The sequence below is a fragment of the Heptranchias perlo genome, chromosome 3 (genome assembly GCF_035084215.1).
Source record: "Heptranchias perlo isolate sHepPer1 chromosome 3, sHepPer1.hap1, whole genome shotgun sequence".
Classification (NCBI taxonomy): domain Eukaryota; kingdom Metazoa; phylum Chordata; class Chondrichthyes; order Hexanchiformes; family Hexanchidae; genus Heptranchias; species Heptranchias perlo.
Window position 1 is genome coordinate 17,036,921 of NC_090327.1, and position 19,947 is coordinate 17,056,867.

At 42.2% G+C, this 19,947-nt stretch overlaps 1 protein-coding gene across 5 annotated transcripts in view; it reads left to right on the forward strand.

Annotated features, from left to right (window-relative positions):
- ppp4r1 (protein phosphatase 4, regulatory subunit 1) overlaps positions 1-19,947 on the forward strand; it is a 92,032-nt gene that overhangs the window by 11,626 nt on the left and 60,459 nt on the right. For 2 of the 5 annotated variants that reach the window (XR_010960140.1, XM_067978332.1), the window contains exons 3-6: positions 3,210-3,345; positions 4,733-4,858; positions 13,865-13,971; positions 18,031-18,173. Coding sequence is in view for 4 of the 5 variants with exons in the window: in XM_067978332.1 (XP_067834433.1) it covers positions 3,210-3,345; positions 4,733-4,858; positions 13,865-13,971; positions 18,031-18,173 (512 nt within the window). In the remaining variant the exon portion in view is untranslated. The remainder of the gene's footprint in view (positions 1-3,209; positions 3,346-4,732; positions 4,859-13,864; positions 13,972-18,030; positions 18,174-19,947) is intronic. The other 3 variants (XM_067978340.1, XM_067978349.1, XM_067978357.1) reach the window with 3 other exon arrangements.

Genomic DNA, 19,947 nt, shown 5'->3' on the forward strand with positions numbered 1-19,947 from the left:
CTATTTCTTATGTCTCAACTGAGGGTATTGAAAGAAATAGGTGAGAAAATTGAGCATCTTTAGCTCGGTGTCAATTTTTGTCTGATTATGTTCCTGTGAAGCGCCTTGGGACATTTTCTTGCATTAAAAGTGCAAAATAAATGCAAGTTGTTACATCATCCCAACCTCGCTGGATAATACTGGGGGATTGGGAGATTGTAAACGCTACACTATTATTCCAAAAAAGGAGTAAAGGACAAATCAAGGCCAGTGAATTTCAAGTCAGTAGTGTAAAAATTGCTAGAATCCATAATCAGGGATAGAGTTGACATGATTTTGTGCAAGGTAGGTTGTCCAACCCATTGAAGTTCTTTGGGAAATTTAAATGGCAGTATTTCCCACATTTCCAATGTATGCTCCTATTAGGTGAAGTTCACCTCCAGGAGCATAAAATTACAAAATTAACCCTTAAATGTTAGTTCCATTGTTAATTGTGTAATGCCTTTGTGACTTGCCATTTAGACTGTCTAAGATAATTTGAACAATTTCATTTGTTGTTTGTAGTATGGTTTCACATCTTCAAGGTAAAACTATAGAACTCTTGGGGATGATTTTAAACCCCAAGAACAGGTGGGTTGGGGTGGGTGGGAGTTGAAAATATTGTCTTTTGGGTCACAACCGCAACCCGGCTTTATTTCCAGGTTTAACATCGGCGTGTAAAAGTACAGGCTTCCCACTGGGGATGCAAAGTCCAAAAATTTTGCGGTTGCGACCAAAAAAAACAACTATTTTCAACTCCCACCTTTTTAAAGTTACCCCCCTTGTGTGTGTAAATTCACACTCATACAATTTCAATGCTGTAAATTTCGGTACAATGTCAAAAATGTGAAAATAGAAGTAGGGTTGCACTTGTCATAGAATGGTTATAGCACAGAAGGAAGCCATTCGGCCCATTGAGCCCATGCTGGCTCTCTGCAAGAGCAATCCAGTTTGTCCCACTCCCCCGCCCTTTCCCCGTAGCGCTGCAAATTTTTTCCCTTTTGTGGGTTTTGCTTTCTGTTCATTTCAAAGTGTTTTTAAGATTGTAGCCTTGGGTGCCCTTCATGATTTTTCTTCTTCTGTCCTTGAAGGTTCCACATGTTCCATGGCTGAGAGGTCAGATTGGAAGTCTGCTTCCATGCCTCCTCCTATGCTGTTCTCTCACTGGTCATGGGCATTTACTAAGTGCCTGAGCTAAGGGAAGGGAGCACCAGTTGAATTCTGTTATGTATCCAGCTGGTACTGATTATGGTCCCTCCAGATCGACATTGAGGTTGGTCCCAAGCGCTCATTGCTCTGTGGAGTTGGTCGCACATGCATGTGCAAACTGTGTCAACAGAGCAGTTCCACGGCTCAAGGGTACATGTAATTGCGGGTATGGAATAATTAGAACTATACATCCTATAGTGTTTTTAGATATTTTGCAAATGTACTTTATTCATGGGACATTTGTGATTGACTGACTTATTGCTCTAATCTGCCTAGAAACTGGTATTTATGCTGCCAGTGGTATTTTTTATGTCATTGTTGTAGTCGGACAGCTGCTTGTGGTAAGTGTAGAAATTTGTGAGGTTTGTCATGGAATGTTGTATTGTGCTCAATTGCTTGGTGTATTTAGATTCTGTGTACTCCACCCTCCAACACTTTTTCCCACCAATTTTCTTCCACTCCCAAAACTCTTGGGGCCAAATTTCTGATCGTCTTGCTGTGGTGGCAGAGTGGGCTGTAAGTCTGCCATCCCCAAAGATGCAGATCCTGTCTCAAATTGTGAGGCAGAATTATTAGCATTGCCGGCATGTGTAAGGGTGCTTCAGTCACATGCGCTTTTTAAAGCTGGAGCAGCCATGGACTGCTCTACCTGAAGTGACCTAAGTCCCTTTCTGGACCGAAGACAAAAAGGATTTTAAAAATTCTTCAGCTTCTAAAGGTGCCAGTTCCTTGAGTAACACCGATAATCGATACCCTCTGGGAATCAATTATCTTTGAGAGACTATTAGAGGCTTTTCTTGTGCCTCATTGGAACTCACGTCAGCTCTCCGGGTATAATGGACGGAATTCTTGAGGTAGCCTGGCTACTCCCCAGACATGCCTCTTTATTTTGGGGGAGTGGGTTGGGCGATTTGCTCATGGCCCCTACCCAACTAGAATTTCTTGTAAGGGTGAAAACGGGGCAGATTCCTGGCAGAACCAGCGTCCACCCGTTTTCCGGTCCCTTGACCAGAGATCCACTCTACTTGTATTTTGGCCCAGACCGGAATTTCAGGCCCCTTGACTCCCAGCGTCGGGAGTCCTTTTTGAAGACTCATTATTCATTTAACCTTTATGATGAATGCTGGTAAACTATTTAACTGTGAGTGAGTCTTGCCCTATCCTGCTCTTGTCCGGCATCTATGCACTTCCATCTAGTGGATAGTATTTAGGAGCAGGAACCATGCTTGTGTTTCCTCTCCTTAAACCAGGGCACTGAAGTCCATTTAGCATCCCTACTGCGAGGCCAGCTGTGAGCTAACTCTTCCCAGACTGGGGATTGAATCTTGTACTTTCCTTCTAAATGGTTCAGTAGGTCACTGGATAAACTTGCTGAACCTTTGGTGAGCCTACAATATTCTCCTTTTAACCAAGCAGATGTAGAGGAGTCCACGGAGCTGACTGAGAAAGCGCACTCCCTTTAAATCACCTGTCGAATTCCGATGCTTACAAAACAACCAAAAAACCTTTTACGTGTTTCTGTCAGGGAAACTTGATGGAAGTGACTACTGTGTTCAAGTAAAGTCCTTTTGTTGTTTCTTTCCACCTAAAGTCACTTTGAGATTAGTAAATCAAACACAATAGCAATGTGGCGCCACTTCGCTGTGTGAGCTATGCTTTTGCAGTGGAATGTTTGCAAGAAAGTTGCATGAAAATCATTATGCAGTTGGCTTAATTAAATCACCAGTACATCAAAAGCTATGTTTCAGCCAGCTCAATTACCATGTTTATCAAGGCAACCTTGTGATGGAAGCAAACTTCATTTTACACCCTATAGTGCCTTTAGTTCCTGTGTCTGTTCTGAACAGGCAGGAGATTTGTGACTTTATAATATAGTACATCGATTTTCCTGTTATGTCAGCACTGTGTGTAATAAGGAGTCGTTCAGATTTATAGTTCAAGCAGGTTGCAATTACAAATAACATTTCTGATGTCTCTGCCAGTTGGTGTGGATGACTACAGCTCAGAGTCTGATGTCCTTATTATACCTTCAGCCTTGGATTTTGTCTCTCAAGACGAGATGCTAACACCGTTGGGCCGACTGGATAAGTACATTGCTAGTGAGAACACGTTTAACAGGTATGATGTGGAGAAATACACTTATGCAGATAATCCCTGTGAAGTAAATATTTATCTCTTCTATTTTAAACTTCTAAAGTTTCTGTTTCAATAGTAAGCATATTTCATACCAGCATTTCTGATGTACATTAGATGGAATATAGAATCAACTTAAAAACAAAATGAACAATATTAGATTTAATCCCGTTTTTGTTTAGAGGAAGTACAGTCACAATGCATAATAGTGTGATGTGATCAGTGCATGATTAAGATAAAGTCTAATTATGAAGCACTTATTTGCATTTAAAACTTTGAAATATAGTATTTTCACAAGTAGTCTGTATATTAGACCTAGTCTAGTACCATATGAATGTAATTTATGATATCTTTATTGCTAAACTGGTAACGTAACTAAAGTTTGCTGTTCCATGTTACAATGTTTATCGTGTAGGTAACTGTGGGGTGGAACTGAGTCATGTAAACCATGCGGGTTCAGGCTTAATTTCTGGTCTGTGTTGCATTAGCTGATTTTGGCTTACGGAGTGGTGGGGCACTGCAATTGGCCTTGTTGTCTTGAGATTAGGGAAGAGCAATTGGCAACTCCTGATCCACTGACCCCTGCTGAGAAGTGTGTATGTGTGGACATTGAGTGAAGGCTGGCTCAGGCTCTAGTATGTTGCCTTCCTTGGTCAAGTAACCTAAAGCTCTCTGTGGTGGGCGATGGCATACTCCAACATGGGTGGGGGGGCTGGGTATTGGTGGGGAAGAGATGTAAGCCTTGGCTCTTTCCAACCTGCATGTAACTTCTGAGTTTGGGTAAATGGGATGTGTCTCTGTGGGGAAGTGTGTGCTTTTCACATCAGGAAAATAGAAACTCTAATTGCATGATCTTTCAGGTTGGTTAAGAAACTCTTAAGCATGGTAATAGGCTTCTCCCTATGTAAGGCACCCAGCTGACCCTGAGGAAAAAATGTGGCGAATCAAGAGTACAAACCCATGTTCCACTGCATTGTGGCATGTAATACCGGCGCTATTGCTGCACGAATATGCAACTTTATTTTTTTTTTTAAAAAGTAACTTCCTGAGCATTTCTGAAATGAGATTTGCAATTTTCAAATACGCTTTTTTGATATTAAAACAAGTAACTAAGTCTTGTGTCGGTGTGACTTTTTTGTGTCTACGTCACAGTGCTTTACTATGACAGAATCCAGTGCAAAAGCTGGATAGGACCATGTGGCACCAGTCCTTCGGGCCTGTCTGACATGGAGTTTGTTGTACAGAAACAATTCTGGTGTGTCAGTTCCTGCGGGTCTAGAATCTACAGCATTTACATTAAGAAGCAAATTTCTGAGACCAAAACAAATGTTCCACTGCAATTTTTAATTTTCTGCCTGTAAACTTTCTGCAGTATACGGAAGATCCAGACAGATCTGCAATGGGGTAAGCGCTTATTCTGTCCACGCCAAAAATACAAGTGCTATGTGGTGCCCAGCACGTCTGCCAGCAGCCAGTTGGTGGAAGAATACACTTTGAGGTGATCCTCCATGCCACTGAATTACAATGCACCATCTGATCAAAGTAGCAGTGCTGTAATCTAAATGCTACAGAAGCAGCAAGTGCATGATCAAGCCAAATGTGGCTACGTCATTTTTCTATTAAATAAATTCTGTGCTTGTGAGGAAAGAAATGGCCATGACTGTTTTGTTCATAGTAAGTTGAGTCAGCAATTGTCCAAATTGGCAGTGGTGCATATGGGTGTAGTGTAGAAGTGATGAGTGAGATTAAGGGAAAGATACAGTGATATGAAGTGTATTTTAAACTAAAGAATTTACAGAAATGAGTATGAAGTGGTTGAGAGGTTATTTTGTGATGTATTAATGGATTTGGTTAATTGCAGAAATCTGTTACATTTCTTAAAATAGGTTTTTATTTTAAGTACAAATAAGGAAATAGGGTTATGAGCAATTTAAGTGGTACAAAAATCTTTGGATGCTGAAGGTGAGTTTTGGGTTTTGTGAAGGACTGCATTAGTAAAGGGTTTTGCTAGTTTCTGTAAGGGCATTCCAGTTAATGGCCTTCAACCATAATCTGTGGCCGTGTGAAGAATGAGTAGTGTAGAGAAAAATAGTTTGGTGCTGGTTTCTAATTTATTACGTGAGTGCTTGATAAGTTTATATTCTCAAGGAATTAAAACGTCTGTCAATTCACAAAGCTGAAAGAGGAGTGTTGGTCACTAACGTTTTAATGAGGGTCAGCTTTTCATATTCTGGATGTTGGGAGTCCCTTGGTTTCTGTTGACTGATAAATGCATACCAAGGACTAATAAGTGCAGACTAAACAAATGTAATGCTAAAATGATTAACGAGATAGTACAAAGTGAAATAAGTAAGGATAGCAAATTCTCTACAGGATTTTTTTTTTTGAAGATTAGAAAGTAGAGGAATAAAGAAAGATATAAAGAGAGCATAGCTGCAGAAGCCAAACACAACAGAACTTGAGCATATAATCTAGGCTGACGGTAAGTGTAACATTATTGGCGGTGCTGTCTTTTGATGATAAATGTCGCACGAGTGATAGCCTAATAGGATTTTTTAACATTTATTACATCAAGATCCCCTTGTGGCAGCACAGTCATAAATCCCAAAACGTAACAGGCCATGGCATGATTTAACGATGAGGATTTTAAATTTAAGTAGTTGGAGATGGAGTGCTCATGTAGGTCAGTGAGGACAGGATGATGGGCAAGTAGGACTTAGCGGGGGCAGGCTATGGGCAGCAGAGTTTTGGACAGGATGGAAACTGGAAAGCCAGCAACAAGAACATTGGAGTAGTAAAGTCTGGAGATGAGGAGATGTATAAGCAATGTAGGGGCAGGATTGGGCAATGTTGTGGAAATAAGCAGAATGTAACTGGACTCGGGGTCCAACTGAAGGCAAAGGTTGCGAACAGCCTGGTTCAGCCTGAGACTATGGTCCGGTGAGGGGGATGAAATCAGTGGCAAGGCCATAAAATTTGTGGCAAGCGCTGAACATGTGGGTTTGGTTGAACTGGAGAAAGTTGCAACTCAACCACAATACAGTGTCACCAAGGGTCACGGATAGAAGGAGAGGCTCCAGAGGTAGTAGTGTGGGGGAGGGAAACAAAGCTGTTGCTGGAGTTGCTCTGGCTATGTTCAGATATGATGTGGAGATGCCGGTGATGGACTGGGGTTGACAATTGTAAACAATTTTACAACACCAAGTTATAGTCCAGCAATTTTATTTTAAATTCACAAGCTTTCGGAGACTTCCTCCTTCCTCAGGCAAATGTTTCAGGATCTCCTTGAAGCCTACGCATTTATACATATAGAACAATACATGGTGTTTACAGACTGCCCCTGCAACTGCCCGTTGCCAAGGCAATCACCGTGTTCAGACAGAGAGGTGTCATCTGCAGAACCCCCGAATACACATTCAACAAAAAAACAAACAGGGAAAAAAAACAGAGAAAAAAAAACACAGAGAGAGGCAGAAACATCCGGAAGGCAGAGAGAGCCAGCAAATGACCCATTATATTAAAAACAGATAACATTTGTTCGCTGGTGGGGTAACGTGTAGCGTGACATGAACCCAAGATCCCGGTTGAGGCCGTCCTCATGGGTGCGGAACTTGGCTATCAATTTCTGCTCGACGATTTTGCGTTGTCGTGTGTCTCGAAGGCCGCCTTGGAGTACGCTTACCCGAAGGTCGGTGGATGAATGTCCATGACTGCTGAAGTGTTCCCCGACTGGGAGGGAACCCTCCTGTTTGGCGATTGTTGCGCGGTGTCCGTTCATCCGTTGTCGCAGCGTCTGCATGGTCTCGCCAATGTACCATGCTCTGGGGCATCCTTTCCTGCAACGTATGAGGTAGACAACGTTGGCCGAGTCACAGGAGTATGAACCGTGCACCTGGTGGGTGGTGTCCTCTCGTGTGATGGTGGTATCTGTGTCGATGATCTGGCATGTCTTGCAGAGGTTACCGTGGCAGGGTTGTGTGGCGTCGTGGACGCTGTTCTCTTGAAAGCTAGGTAATTTGCTGCGAACGATGGTCTGTTTGAGGTTGGGTGGCTGTTTAAAGGCGAGTAGTGGAGGTGTGGGGATGGCCATAGCGAGGTGTTTGTCCTCATTGATGACATGTTGAAGGCTGCGGAGAACATGGCGTAGTTTCTCCGCTCTGGGGAAGTACTGGACGACAAAGGGTACTCTGTTGGTTGCGTCCCGTTTTAGTCTCCTGAGGAGGTCTATGCGATTTTTTGCTGTGGCCCGTCGGAACTGTCGATCGATGAGTCGAGCGTCATATCCCGTTCTTACTAGGGCGTCTTTCAGCGTCTGTAGGTGTCCATCGCGTTCCTCCTCGTCTGAGCAGACCCTGTGTATTCGCAGGGCCTGTCCATAGGGGATGGCCTCTTTGACGTGGTTAGGGTGGAAGCTGGAAAAGTGGAGCATCGTGAGGTTGTCCGTGGGCTTGCGGTAGAGTGAGGTGCTGAGGTGCCCGTCTTTGATGGAGATTCGTGTGTCCAAGAAAGAAACTGATTCTGAGGAGTAGTCCATGGTGAGCTTGATGGTGGGATGGAACTTGTTGATGTTATCGTGTAGTCTCTTTAGTGATTCCTTGCCGTGGGTCCATAGAAAGAAAATGTCGTCGATGTATCTGGTGTATAGTGTTGGTTGGAGGTCTTGTGCAGTGAAGAAGTCCTGCTCGAACTTGTGCATGAAAATGTTGGCGTATTGGGGTGCGAATTTGGTCCCCATGGCTGTTCCGTGTGTTTGGGTAAAGAACTGGTTATCGAAGGTGAAGACATTGTGATCCAGGATGAAGCGGATGAGTTGTAGGATGGCTTCCGGAGATTGGCTGTTGTTGGTGTTGAGTATTGATGCTGTCGCAGCGATGCCGTCATCGTGGGGGATACTGGTGTATAGTGCCGAGACGTCCATCGTGGTGAGAAGTGTTCCTGGTTCAACTGGTCCGTGGGTACTGAGTTTTTGTAGGAAGTCTGTAGTGTCGCGACAGAAGCTGGGGGTTCCCTGTACGATGGGTTTCAGGATGCCCTCGATGTATCCAGAGAGGTTCTCACACAGGGTTCCGTTGCCTGATACGATGGGACGTCCGGGTGTGTTGGCTTTGTGTATCTTTGGGAGGCAGTAGAAGTCTCCCACGCGGGGATTACATGGGATGAGAATGCGTAGGATGCTTTGAAGGTCTGGATCGAAGGTCTTGATCAGTTTGTTGAGCTGGTGGGTGTGTTCTTTGGTCGGATCTGCGGGTAACCGTGTGTAGTGTTCCTGGTTGTCCAGTTGTCGGTATGCTTCTTTGCAATAGTCTGTTCTGTATGACTATGGCTCCTCCTTTGTCCGCTGGTTTGATGACGATGTTGCGGTTGGTCTTGAGAGCGTTGACGCATTTCCTGACAGCTTGAGCATACATGTCCAGCTGTATAAATGCGTAGGCTTCAAGGAGATCCTGAAACATTTGCCTGAGGAAGGAGGAAGTCTCCGAAAGCTTGTGAATTTAAAATAAAATTGCTGGACTATAACTTGGTGTTGTAAAATTGTTTACAACTATGTTCAGATAAGTAGTAATGAAACATGCAAGGGCAGTCCCACAGAGCGAGATGATGAAGGGGAGAAAGTGGAGCATGATGACAAAAAACGGTGAAGGCCAGTCTTGGGGAAGGAGAGGAATTCCAATAATGAATTATGGGAGAGATGGGTACAGAACTGGGAGGCAGTGACACATTCAATGATCGATGAATGGGATGTTGATATTAGAAGGTAGTTGAAGAGGATGAAAAGGATCAAGGTGGGTTTTTTTTGAGACCTGGGATGATAATGGCAGTTTTGAGGGGCGTGGGATGTTGCCTGGGGAAAGAGAGACAGTTGCATGCATGGTCTCAATCTTGGTAATGGGGGAGGGGTCCAAGGAGGCAGTCGGTCACAGAAAAAAGTTATCTGGGTTATCCTTGCACTTCAAGATTTGTGGCATACTACCAGAAATATGTAGATGAAGCATCCAAGGAGGTGGTCAAGGACACCCTCACACAGTATGACAGGATCTTGGTGGACCTGCTACCCATGCACATTACCAGAAATCTTACCATTAAATTGTTTTTTTTTGTGACCAATAAATATGCAACTGTCCAAAAAAAAGTGATGATCTTGGAGTAGTTGTTGGTTTTGGCTGAGGAAGGTGAAGTATGGTAATGTTTGACATAGTCAAACCAGATATGGTGTTTGCCGGCTAGGCCAGTCATGCACCAGGTGTGCTCATGTTTACACATCCTCCGATTTGGGGGAGTGAAGATGGGGCTGTACCAGGGGGAATGACAGGTGTGAGGCAGTGATTGTTTTGCTGGGAACAAAGGGATCAAAGAATAGAGGTGAGAGGCGAGTCCACAACTCTGGAGATGTCTTGGAGAGTAGCGGGTCAAAGATGAGGGATTGAAGAGTGCAGTTGTTGAAGTGACGGGGTAAGTTTTTTCCGTGGGTCAGTGGTGAAAATAGTGGGATGGGGGATAGGGAATGCAAGTGGTCTTTGTCTCTTGTGCATAACTGTCGGCTTTGTGAATCATTTTGAGATTGACTTGCTCTCATTTGACTTGCTCTCATTTCAAGTGAATTGTATTTTGGGGCAGTAGTTTAGGAATTTGTGACTGGGGACCACTTGCTATTACTTCACACAACCATGCACTGTGTTAATATTGACACTCCTAGGAACCCACAACTTCTGAAAGACATTGTCTGTACTGTTTTCCTTTGGGTTGCTATCTTTGCAGAAAAATATTTTATTACTAATAACATGGAAAAGAAATAATATGCCCAAAAGTCGTCAAATGCAGGGGAAATATAGAATAGACATCTCAAGATGATGATCCTGGCATTCATTGCGTTCAGCCACCAAGATCTGATGTCTACAAGCCCAATACTATAACTCCAATTAATAATCTCAAACATTGTTATAATTCAATGAGACACATTGAATAGAAGACTTGCATTATATTTTACCTTTCACGACCTCTGGACGTCCCAAAGCTCTTTACAGTCAATTAAGTACTTTTGAAATGTAGTCACTGTTATAATGTAGGAAACGTGGCAGCCGACTTTCGTGCAGCAAGGTCGCACAAACAGCAATGTGGTAATGACCAGATAATCTGTTTAATGATGTTGGTTGAGGTATAAATATTGGCCAGGACTCCGAGGAGAACTCCCCTGCTCCTCTTCGAAATAGTGCCATGGGATCTTTTATGCTCACTTGAGAGGGCAGGCTAGGCTTTGATTTAACAATTCGTCGAAAAGATAGCACCTCCGCCGATGCAGCACTCCCTCAGTACTGCACTGGAGTGTCGGCCTAGATTTTGTGCTCAAGTCTCGAGTGGAACTTGAATCCACAACCTTCTGATTCAGTGGCGAGAGTGCTACCTGCTCAGCTGTGGCTGACACACCAATTAATTTCTGGAACAGGTTCTCTGCAGCTCTGCTTTTTTCAGCTTTTTGTTTGAAAAATCAAAAGATATTATCTTGCTTGTTGCCACTGACTATTTTTAGGTTTTCGAATCGGTTCTGGCATCTATTAGCACTGTAATGGATTCAGCAGATCTAAAGTAATGTCTTGTGTAGTTAGCTGAATCAGCAATGTATTGTGCTTAAATTTTCTGTGACAAATTTTACAACTTTGCTTGTTCTTGTAAGTAACTTCCCCCAGTGAGTCATGATGAAACAATTAGAGTTTTTATTAAATGGAAATCCTATACTAATGTTGCTGATAAAGATAGGTATTTGGGGGCTCGAATTGCTGTTGGGAAGTAACAAATGGCAATGATAAATAAAAACAAAGAAACTGAGTTAACGTTTCAGGTCGATAACCTTTCATCAGAACTGAAAGAAGTAAAGATTTAACAGTTTTTAAGCAAGTACAGAGCCAGGGAAATGGGGGTCGGGGGGTGGGGGGAGGGAGGAAGTGACAACGTTACTGATCTATAGCTCTCCTTAGTCAAACAATATCAGGTATGTTTTCCTGCATATATTTGAGGAACTGTAACTCTGGTTTTGGGTGAGCATATCATGCCTGACTTCAGTAGCCGTTTGCTACTTTGTCTCCTGGGCCCCAGTGAGTAGCTAAGCCACATGTCGGGTAAGTCCCAAGTTCAAATCTTTTGTCTCTGTCGAGTTAACAGATCTCAGCCAGAACTGTGGTGTTACAGTTGGCTTCTTGGTCGCTGTTGTATGGGCAGTATTGGACTCTGCTGTAATGCCCAGTACTCTGTACTCTCTAATGGTCACTTGGGAGAGGTGCCTGAGAGTAACTGATGTATGTTGAATCATACCCCAGCAAGGACTCAATACCTGAAGGAGAAAAATTGGCATTGGAGAAAAAAAGACAAGAAGAAAATGTAGTTTTCCAGTGTTTACAGTTGAGCAGTCATTCACTAAGCCACAAACCGTCTTTTAATTTTATTGTTTTTTCAATTCCAATCCCACCGTCCCTCCCCGGGTGTGTTTGTGTCACATACGTTCTCTGGCTACGAGGACATGATGCAGATCTGCTTCTAGGCTTCTGCTGATGCCACTATATTACTACAGCAAGGTGGTGTGTGAGAGCACTGGGGGCTATCTTCCTGGATATATTTTTTTAAACCTCTGTGGAATGGAACCCAAATGTTGCTCTAGATTTCCCTGCATTGGTACAGATGAGATAAGTACTCGTTATAAAGGTGGGAGGCTGTGAGCCCTTTCCTACCACTCAATGGCACAGCATGTTGGCGTTCCAATGCTGCGACTTACCTATGAGGAAGTAACTTATGCTGTACGTACTTCGCCTAACAGCACGTTACATGTTGACATTCTTTAATGAAACCAGGATTCTATGCATCGTTAGTTAAGTTGGCAGTGAAATATTCATTTTACTCCAGTTTTCGAGGCAGCTGTATTAAATTTTCCATTTTAATAAAGCACTTTGCAATTTTTGATTATATTTTAGTGCACTAAACCACTAAATGCTGATTTGCTGCTGTGCAGATGAGATGGGTACGGTTGCTTTCATTTGCTAAAACGAGAACATAAATATTGACGACAAGTATAATTGTAAGTTATGATATTAATGTGCAGTGCAGTAGGACATTTAGAATCATACAGCATAGAAGGAGGCCCTTCAGCCATAGTGTCTGCCAGCTCTTTGAGAGAGCTATCCAATTTGTCCCACTCCCCTGCTCTTTCCCAGTAGCCCTGCAAATTTCTCCCTTTCAAATATTTATCCAATTCCCTTTTTGAAAGTTACTATGTTTAATTTAGCTTTTCAGTTCCAGATCTTAGCAGTGCTGTTGGTAGCTACCAAATCAGACTACTTGCTACAGCAGCAATAGAAAATAATACCCTTAAGTGATATTGGAAGAAGTCTGTTTGCAGGTTATTTGTTTGCCCCCTCTCTCAGGGAATGGTGCTAATCTCGGACATTATTCCCCCACCTTAATGTTTTCTCCTTCCAAAGGTGGTGACTTTTGTTGGTAGCCATCCAGTACTTCATCCAAGTGACCATTCTTCCTGCGTTAGCAAATATGGTGAGTGTTGGCAGGCTGGTCAACCATTGCCACCACTCTGGATGAGAGCAACCAACTCGGTACAGTGCAGGAATCAAACTTTGGTCTTTCCTAGCTTAATCCCGCGCCAAGTAGCTACTGAGCTATTGGGGGAACCTGAGAAATGGAGACCTAACTTAAAGGGGAAGTAAAGATTTTACAAAAAGATTATTGTGGAAAAGAATGAAATGTGTGTTATGTCCCCTTTACAGTGGAGCCACTGACGTCAGCTGTTTTGGTAGCAGTGCTGTAAAGTAATTGAAGATGTGCTATTGCCTTCTGAGGAACGATGATCCACACAAAGCAGTAGTTTTCACCGATGCCTCTGCCAGCCAATACAGATGCTATTACCAGAGAGAGGAGGGGTACCATTTTTTTTCTGGGTGCCAGCCAGCTGAATGTTCAGCTTCCCATATAGGCAAGCAGTGTAGTATCTTCTGAAGAAGATTCAGTGACCTGAAAATGAAGTTGCAAACCACAGATTTTAAACCAACTGCTCAGTTTGGTTGTTGCTCCAGTGCAATATAAAAGGGCCTATTTTCACACTCTGGTGCCCTTTGGCTGTGTTGCTTGTGTTCAATATAAAAATGCATTAATGTGGTGCTGATAGCTGAGAAGGGTATTATTCCTAGACTTCTGCCAATGCTGCTATCTTAAAAAGTCACCAGAAAGTATATGTGTGAGAACTGGGGTGAACCTCATATTGATGTAATTTTTCTCCCCTTTTCTCCCCGAAAGAGAAGTGCCACCATATCTCAAATCAGAGTTTGATGCAATTTTGTATCACTTATCTAATGTATACTTTTCTGTGACTGTGATTTTCGGCTAACGAAAACTTAATTTTTCCCCGGGGAGAGGAAGAGAAAAATATACAGTGGTTGAAGTAAGTTCTTTACAGCAGTGAGATGAAATGTTGAAGCATTTAGTTTTAATTCTTCTCTTTTTCTAACAGACAAATGGTAGCACGAGGTTTGCTGGATACGCTGCGGGCAGTCAGCGATGATGAAAAAGACTGCCTTGCAGTGCTTGAGAGAATAAGTAAACTAGCAGAAGATCCAGGTAACAAAAAAACTCCCACAATTTCACATATCTACACACTTTGTATTTAGCTTCAATATTTGAGTAATCTGTAATGTAATATAAAATATAAGAATGGAGGGAGTTGAATTGGATCTGACTGTATCTTCTGACTTGCTCTAATTGGCTCCTGGGGTATATTCCACATTATTTGCTACATTTCTGATATTACATCTCACTCCTACTTCTGCTGTCTGAAGTTCCAGCGTATGCAGCTACTTACAAAGACAGCAATTTTTAAAATTCTGGTTTTCATGCACTGGCTTTGCAAGTGTTGCTGGTGATTTAGACCGCTGTCTTGAATTTTTTTTTCCTTCCTTTGTGCTTCAAACCAAAATTTATACCGGCGTTTTACTGATTATATCAGTTTCCCTTTGTTTAAACTACTTTTCCCTGCTTGCTCTTGGGTTGGGTGCTGCAGTATTCCACAATGGAAAGTGACACCTGCCCAGATTTTGCTGTCCAAATAACGGTGAGGCTAATAGCGCTTGCCTTTATTTATACGTGAATGGTACAGCAACTTCAGACAAGGGGTAGATGCGCGATTAAACTTAAATATCCAAGATTTGCTGTCCGAGTTGCGCCTCTCCGCCGTTAGCTTCACGAAAATAGCACCTCGCTGTCTGCCTCACCATTGAAATGCACTGAATGGTGTGAAGTTGCTATTTGCACGGTAGTTACGAACGAAACTCACCACATTCCAGTCTAAGTACCCTTTTAACGATGTGATAAGTGTCAATTACTGCCAATCAACTTCTCTGGCACTGAAAATTAACTATTACAAGTGTGGCATCACATTCCTTCAGGTTTTAATTGTTGGATGTTTTTAAAAATCTAAAATTTTAAATTAAAATCTTTTTTACTTTTCCTTTGTCTTTTTTTCTCTCTTTCAATCCAATCTTTCTTTCCCTTTTATTTTTCTTTCTGTACTGAGTTGATAATGAATTCACCCACTCTGTCACTGCCTTCTCAGCCGTTATGCTGTTAATTTCACAATCCTTCAATCTGATTGGTGAAGGAGATGCACAGTTGCTTGCCCTATTCACCCTGGTTGCCAATGTGCCATTTCCCTAACAGTGATGTCAGCATCTTGTCACCCAAAAGATTTTAAAGCCGAAACATGCAAAGGCAAGTCTAACTAACGGCAGATGCCGTTAGATGTCTTGCCAGAGCAATTTATGGCCCAATTTTGGACTGCCTAAAGAACTTGGGAGTGCCCTCACAGTGGCTTGAATCAAGGTGAATGAGCAAAAGACAAGCAACTGGGATGGTGAGGATTGCCCATCCTCTCGAAGTAACTAGAGTTGGGCGATAAATGCAGCCTTAACAACATTGCTCACATCCCATGAACAAGTGGTGCGGAAAAATACACCTACAAGTTGGTGTTAAGACAAATTTATAACTTTTATCTGTCATTTTATTTCCCTTGCTTTATCTTCAACTCTCATAAAATTGGGAGTAGAGATGTAATAGCATTTTCAGTTTGGACCAGGTTATTCTGATTTGACTGTTACACGTTTGATCAAAAGGGCTGCCTGATAATTTTACTGCCTGGGAGAAGTGGTTGTGACATTTCGACTGAAAAGGGGCAAAAGATTGTAATTTACTCTTTCATTATATATCTGCAGAATGTTTTCGATTATCTTAGTGAACAGAATTGCACAGTAGCTAACTATTGACTTTGCTGTAGCCAAGTTCATGAAAGATTTATATCTAGTCCTCTAGATATAAAGGCCAACATTCCATTTCAATCAAGAAGGCTAATGGAATGTTGGCCTTTATATCTAGAGGACTAGAGTACATGGGGGCAGAAGTTATGCTGCAGCCAAACAAAACCCTGGTTAGACCGCACCTGGAGTACTATGAGCAGTTCTGGGCACCGCACCATCGGAAGGACATATTGGCCTTGGAGGGAGTGCAGCATAGGTTTACTAGAATGATACCCGGACTTCAAGGGTTAAGTTACGAGGAGAGATTACACAAATTGGGGTTGTGTTCTCTGGAGTTTCGAAGGTTAAGGGGTGATCTGATCGAAGTTTATAAGATATTAAGGGGAACAGATAGGGTGGATAGAGAGAAACTATTTCCGCTGGTTGGGGATTGTAGGAGTAGGGGGCACAGTCTAAAAATTAGAGCCAGACCTTTCAGGAGTGAGATTAGAAAACATTTCTACACACAAAGGGTGGTAGAAGTTTGGAACTCTCTTCCGCAAACGGCAATTGATACCAGCTCAATTGCTAAATTTAAATCTGAGATAGATAGCTTTTTGGCAATTAAAGGTATTAAGGGATATGGGCCAAAGGCAAGTATATGGAGTTAGATCACAGATCAGCCATGATCTTATCAAATGGCGGAGCAGGCACGAGGGTCTGAATGGCCTACTCCTGTTCCTATGGTAGAACGTCACTAAAACAATAACTCGTGATGCACAGGGAAGAAGCTGAAGGATAGATTGAATTCTGTATTTTTACTCTTGGAAGGTCATGAGATGAGTTTTAGCCTCCAAATTGGTGAGCAGTGTCTCCTTGGAGAACAAGTCTTCAAAATGTTTTGGTTAATAATTTAGTAATTATGCTTTATTGATATTTTTATCTTCAGTGTATGTTTAAGATCTTGAAATGGCAAATACATACGGTATTTTGGCTATAATGTAGTTGTCATGCTGTAATATATTTTGCATAAGGAGTGACAAAAACCATCAATAAAATTTGTGTGGAGATTGGTCTTTGGCAATAAAGTCTTGGAGTGTGATAACTGGAGTTAAGGATTTTGATCGGAAATACAGTTGTCTGTCCAATGAAACATTACAATCCATTACGTTGTGGGCCTATTCCATTTGAAATGTGATAGAATGCTATAAAATTAGTGTCCAGCAACAAGTCATAAAGTGCTCTTATCAGAAGATGTTTCCTTTTGGGACTGTGCATTATGTGCTTACCACTGCTCCAAGTTGCTCTTCCACTTATTCTACATATAAATGTCATTCTGCTACGCATAATTGCTGATGACTCCATTGTCATGAAGGTACTATTTCCAGGTTACAAGTAACCAGCACACAACAGTTTTCTGTGTCACACTACAGGTTTGGTATAAACTTGTTCCAGGAATTGGAGTGGATTTGAATAGTCAAATAACAGAAAGATGTTGCCTGTATTTGTGATTATTGCTAGGTGTGCAAATTTGTTTCTGCCCAAAGGGGTGGAGCTCAGATTATCTTACCTGGTGCCCCTGCACTCGTCGTTTGGCATGTTTGCAGTTTTTTAAAAATTACAATGAGTACACAAAATCTAGGTGAAGCCAGGAGAGAATTGTGTTTAAAAAAACACACAATGAGAGGGAACACTTTCCTCCTTGTTAAAATTGCTTGAACTGCTTAGAAGTATTAAGAGCAGTAGCTCCAAGAGATGATTGATTTATGTTAATGAGTAATCAATATGTTCAGCCTTGCCCTGCCTATTAAATAAACAAAACTCATTTGGGTAGTGCACCTTGTGCTGCGATTGCCCAGTAAAGTAAAAAATCTAATTGACCAGACTGGAACTGCATTGTGAAGATGGCAATTACATAATTGATGTGAACTGCAGATTTATTCCGTATTCATGACCAGTTGAATCCTTAATTTTGGAGTAAAATATAATGAAATTTGTAACACAGCCAGAGTTGCTTGTCACTGTTTGATACCTTGAGGTTCTGAACTGGAGGACTCAACTACACTGTCAGAATGGAGGTTTTTTTTTAAAGAATAGTTAACAGACATTCAAATGCAATTTCAAATGTGAAAAGCCCACAAGTGATGAGCACAAGGAAAATAACTTTCAACATAGCCATTGTGGAGTTAGTGATGCAATGTAGGCTATTTGACAGTGGCTAGGTGCAGTTAGATGTCATTTTTCACTGCTCAAAAAAGGACCAATTCCTCTGCAATATGTTGTCCAAAATTATGGAAAATGGCCACCATGTAAACTACCCTTGGCAAAAGAGGTTTTGATAGTTTTTCCTGTTTACTGCTAGTTACATAAAGCAGGCAATTTTTTTTTACAGATCCAACAGTCCGTGCAGAGTTGATGGAACAGGTGCCTCATATTGCCATATTCTGCCAAGAGAACAGGCCTTCTATTCCTTACGCTTTCTCCAAATACTTGTTGCCCTTCATGGTTAGATGCCTTGCAGACCCCAACAACCAGGTACATTTTGTTTTTCCTTAAAGGAGCCTATCAAAACTTTAAATTGGTTTTAGTTGATATTTAATCAGGTAGTTTGCATTTGATTGTAAACCTAGGAAAACATTATTTTGAAAACTTTTCGTCTACCTGACATTTAGGCTGGTTAGGAACGAATGCCCTTTTCCTGGTCCTAATTCTTTCTTCACAAGTTTCCATAAAGTGTGTGCCAGGCTGCTGCTTGTTCTTTTAAGTCCTGCAATTAGGAAAAATTGATCCTTTTTTGTTTTTTTCTTTCCCCACTAACCTCAACTCTCCTTCAAGGCCCTGACTTGTACTGAGGTACAGTTTGGCGGCCAATTTTTTCTAAAGTGAGCAAAACAGTCTCTTTGTTTTTGAAGGGCGTCACAACCAAGCCTCGTCCTGTTGCCACAAGCATACTTTGCAGCGGAAGTCGCTGACTATATCTCTCTCGGGTAGGAATTTGAGGGATTTCCCTGCCCCTCCCCCTCCCACTTTCCTCCACTAGCACAGAACACTGAGGCCAGTTGCTACTGCTGCTAAGAGATCAGCTAACTCTGTACTGACTGGGAATTGAACCTGAGTCTTTCAGTTGCGTATGGCTTAACGCTCCACCAGGTGTTGGCTTCAGCCTCTGGGGCTAGGCCAGAATTGTCGAACCTACAGCTCAATGGCCACAACGTTTATTTGAGGGGTTGCGAATGGAACTGAAAACTGTGCAATCATCAGCGAACATCCCCATTTCTGACCGTATGATGGAGGGAAGGTCATTGATGAAGCAGCTGAAGATGGTTGGGCCTAGGCAGAGCCGCAATGCTTCGATTTAAAAAATTCTCATACTTGTTTTCAAATCCCTCCATGGCCTCGGCCCTCCCTATCTCTGTGATCTCCTACAGCCCTCCAAGAGCTCTGCGCTCCTCCAATTCTTGCCACTTGTGCATCCCCGATTTTAATCGCTCCATCATTGGTGGCGGTGCCTTCAGCTGCCTCAGCCCTAAGCTCTGGCATTCCCTCCCTAAACCTCTCTGCCTCTGCACCCCTCTCTAAGATACTCCTTAAAACCTACCTCTTTGACCAAGCTTTTGGCTACCTGTCCTAATACCTTGTGGCTCGGTGACACATTTTGCTTGATAATGCTTCTGTGAAGCACCTTGGGATGTTTTACTTTGTTGAAGATGCTATATAAATGCCTGTTGTTGTTGTTGTGATCTGGCCCTTAAAGGATAGGAAACTCGCTTACTGACATTTGCATTTCTTATTTGATGGTTTGCCTTGTTTGAATTTTGTGGGCCTGCAGGTTTGAAAAGAGCTGTTCTTGGCACCATCCTAACAGTAAAATTTATTAGATTTAGCAACTTGAGATATATGCTCCAATTACTGGGAAAATGAATTTAAACTTAAAATATCCTTCTCCCAAGGCTCCATGACCTCCCCACAAGGCTCCACGGTATGTACCTACATGACTGACAGAAAAGCTTGACCCCCCCCCCCAGATTAGACCATTCGAGAACTTCTGGATGGATTTTTAAACAAATTCAAACTTGAATCAGTGGGAAGACTAAAATATGAGCTGTCGAACCAAAAGCAGAGTTCTTTGGGGGAGCTGCTAAGCGATTTCCATTCAATACTTTTGTTTTAATATTGAAAGGCATTTTTAATGTTCAGGCAGAATTTACATTGCAGTCCTCTTAATAAATTGTTAGAATTTGCTTAAATGGGCACTAAACACATTTTTGGTTATTTTTTGGGGTAATAGTGCACAGTGCTTACAGATGTT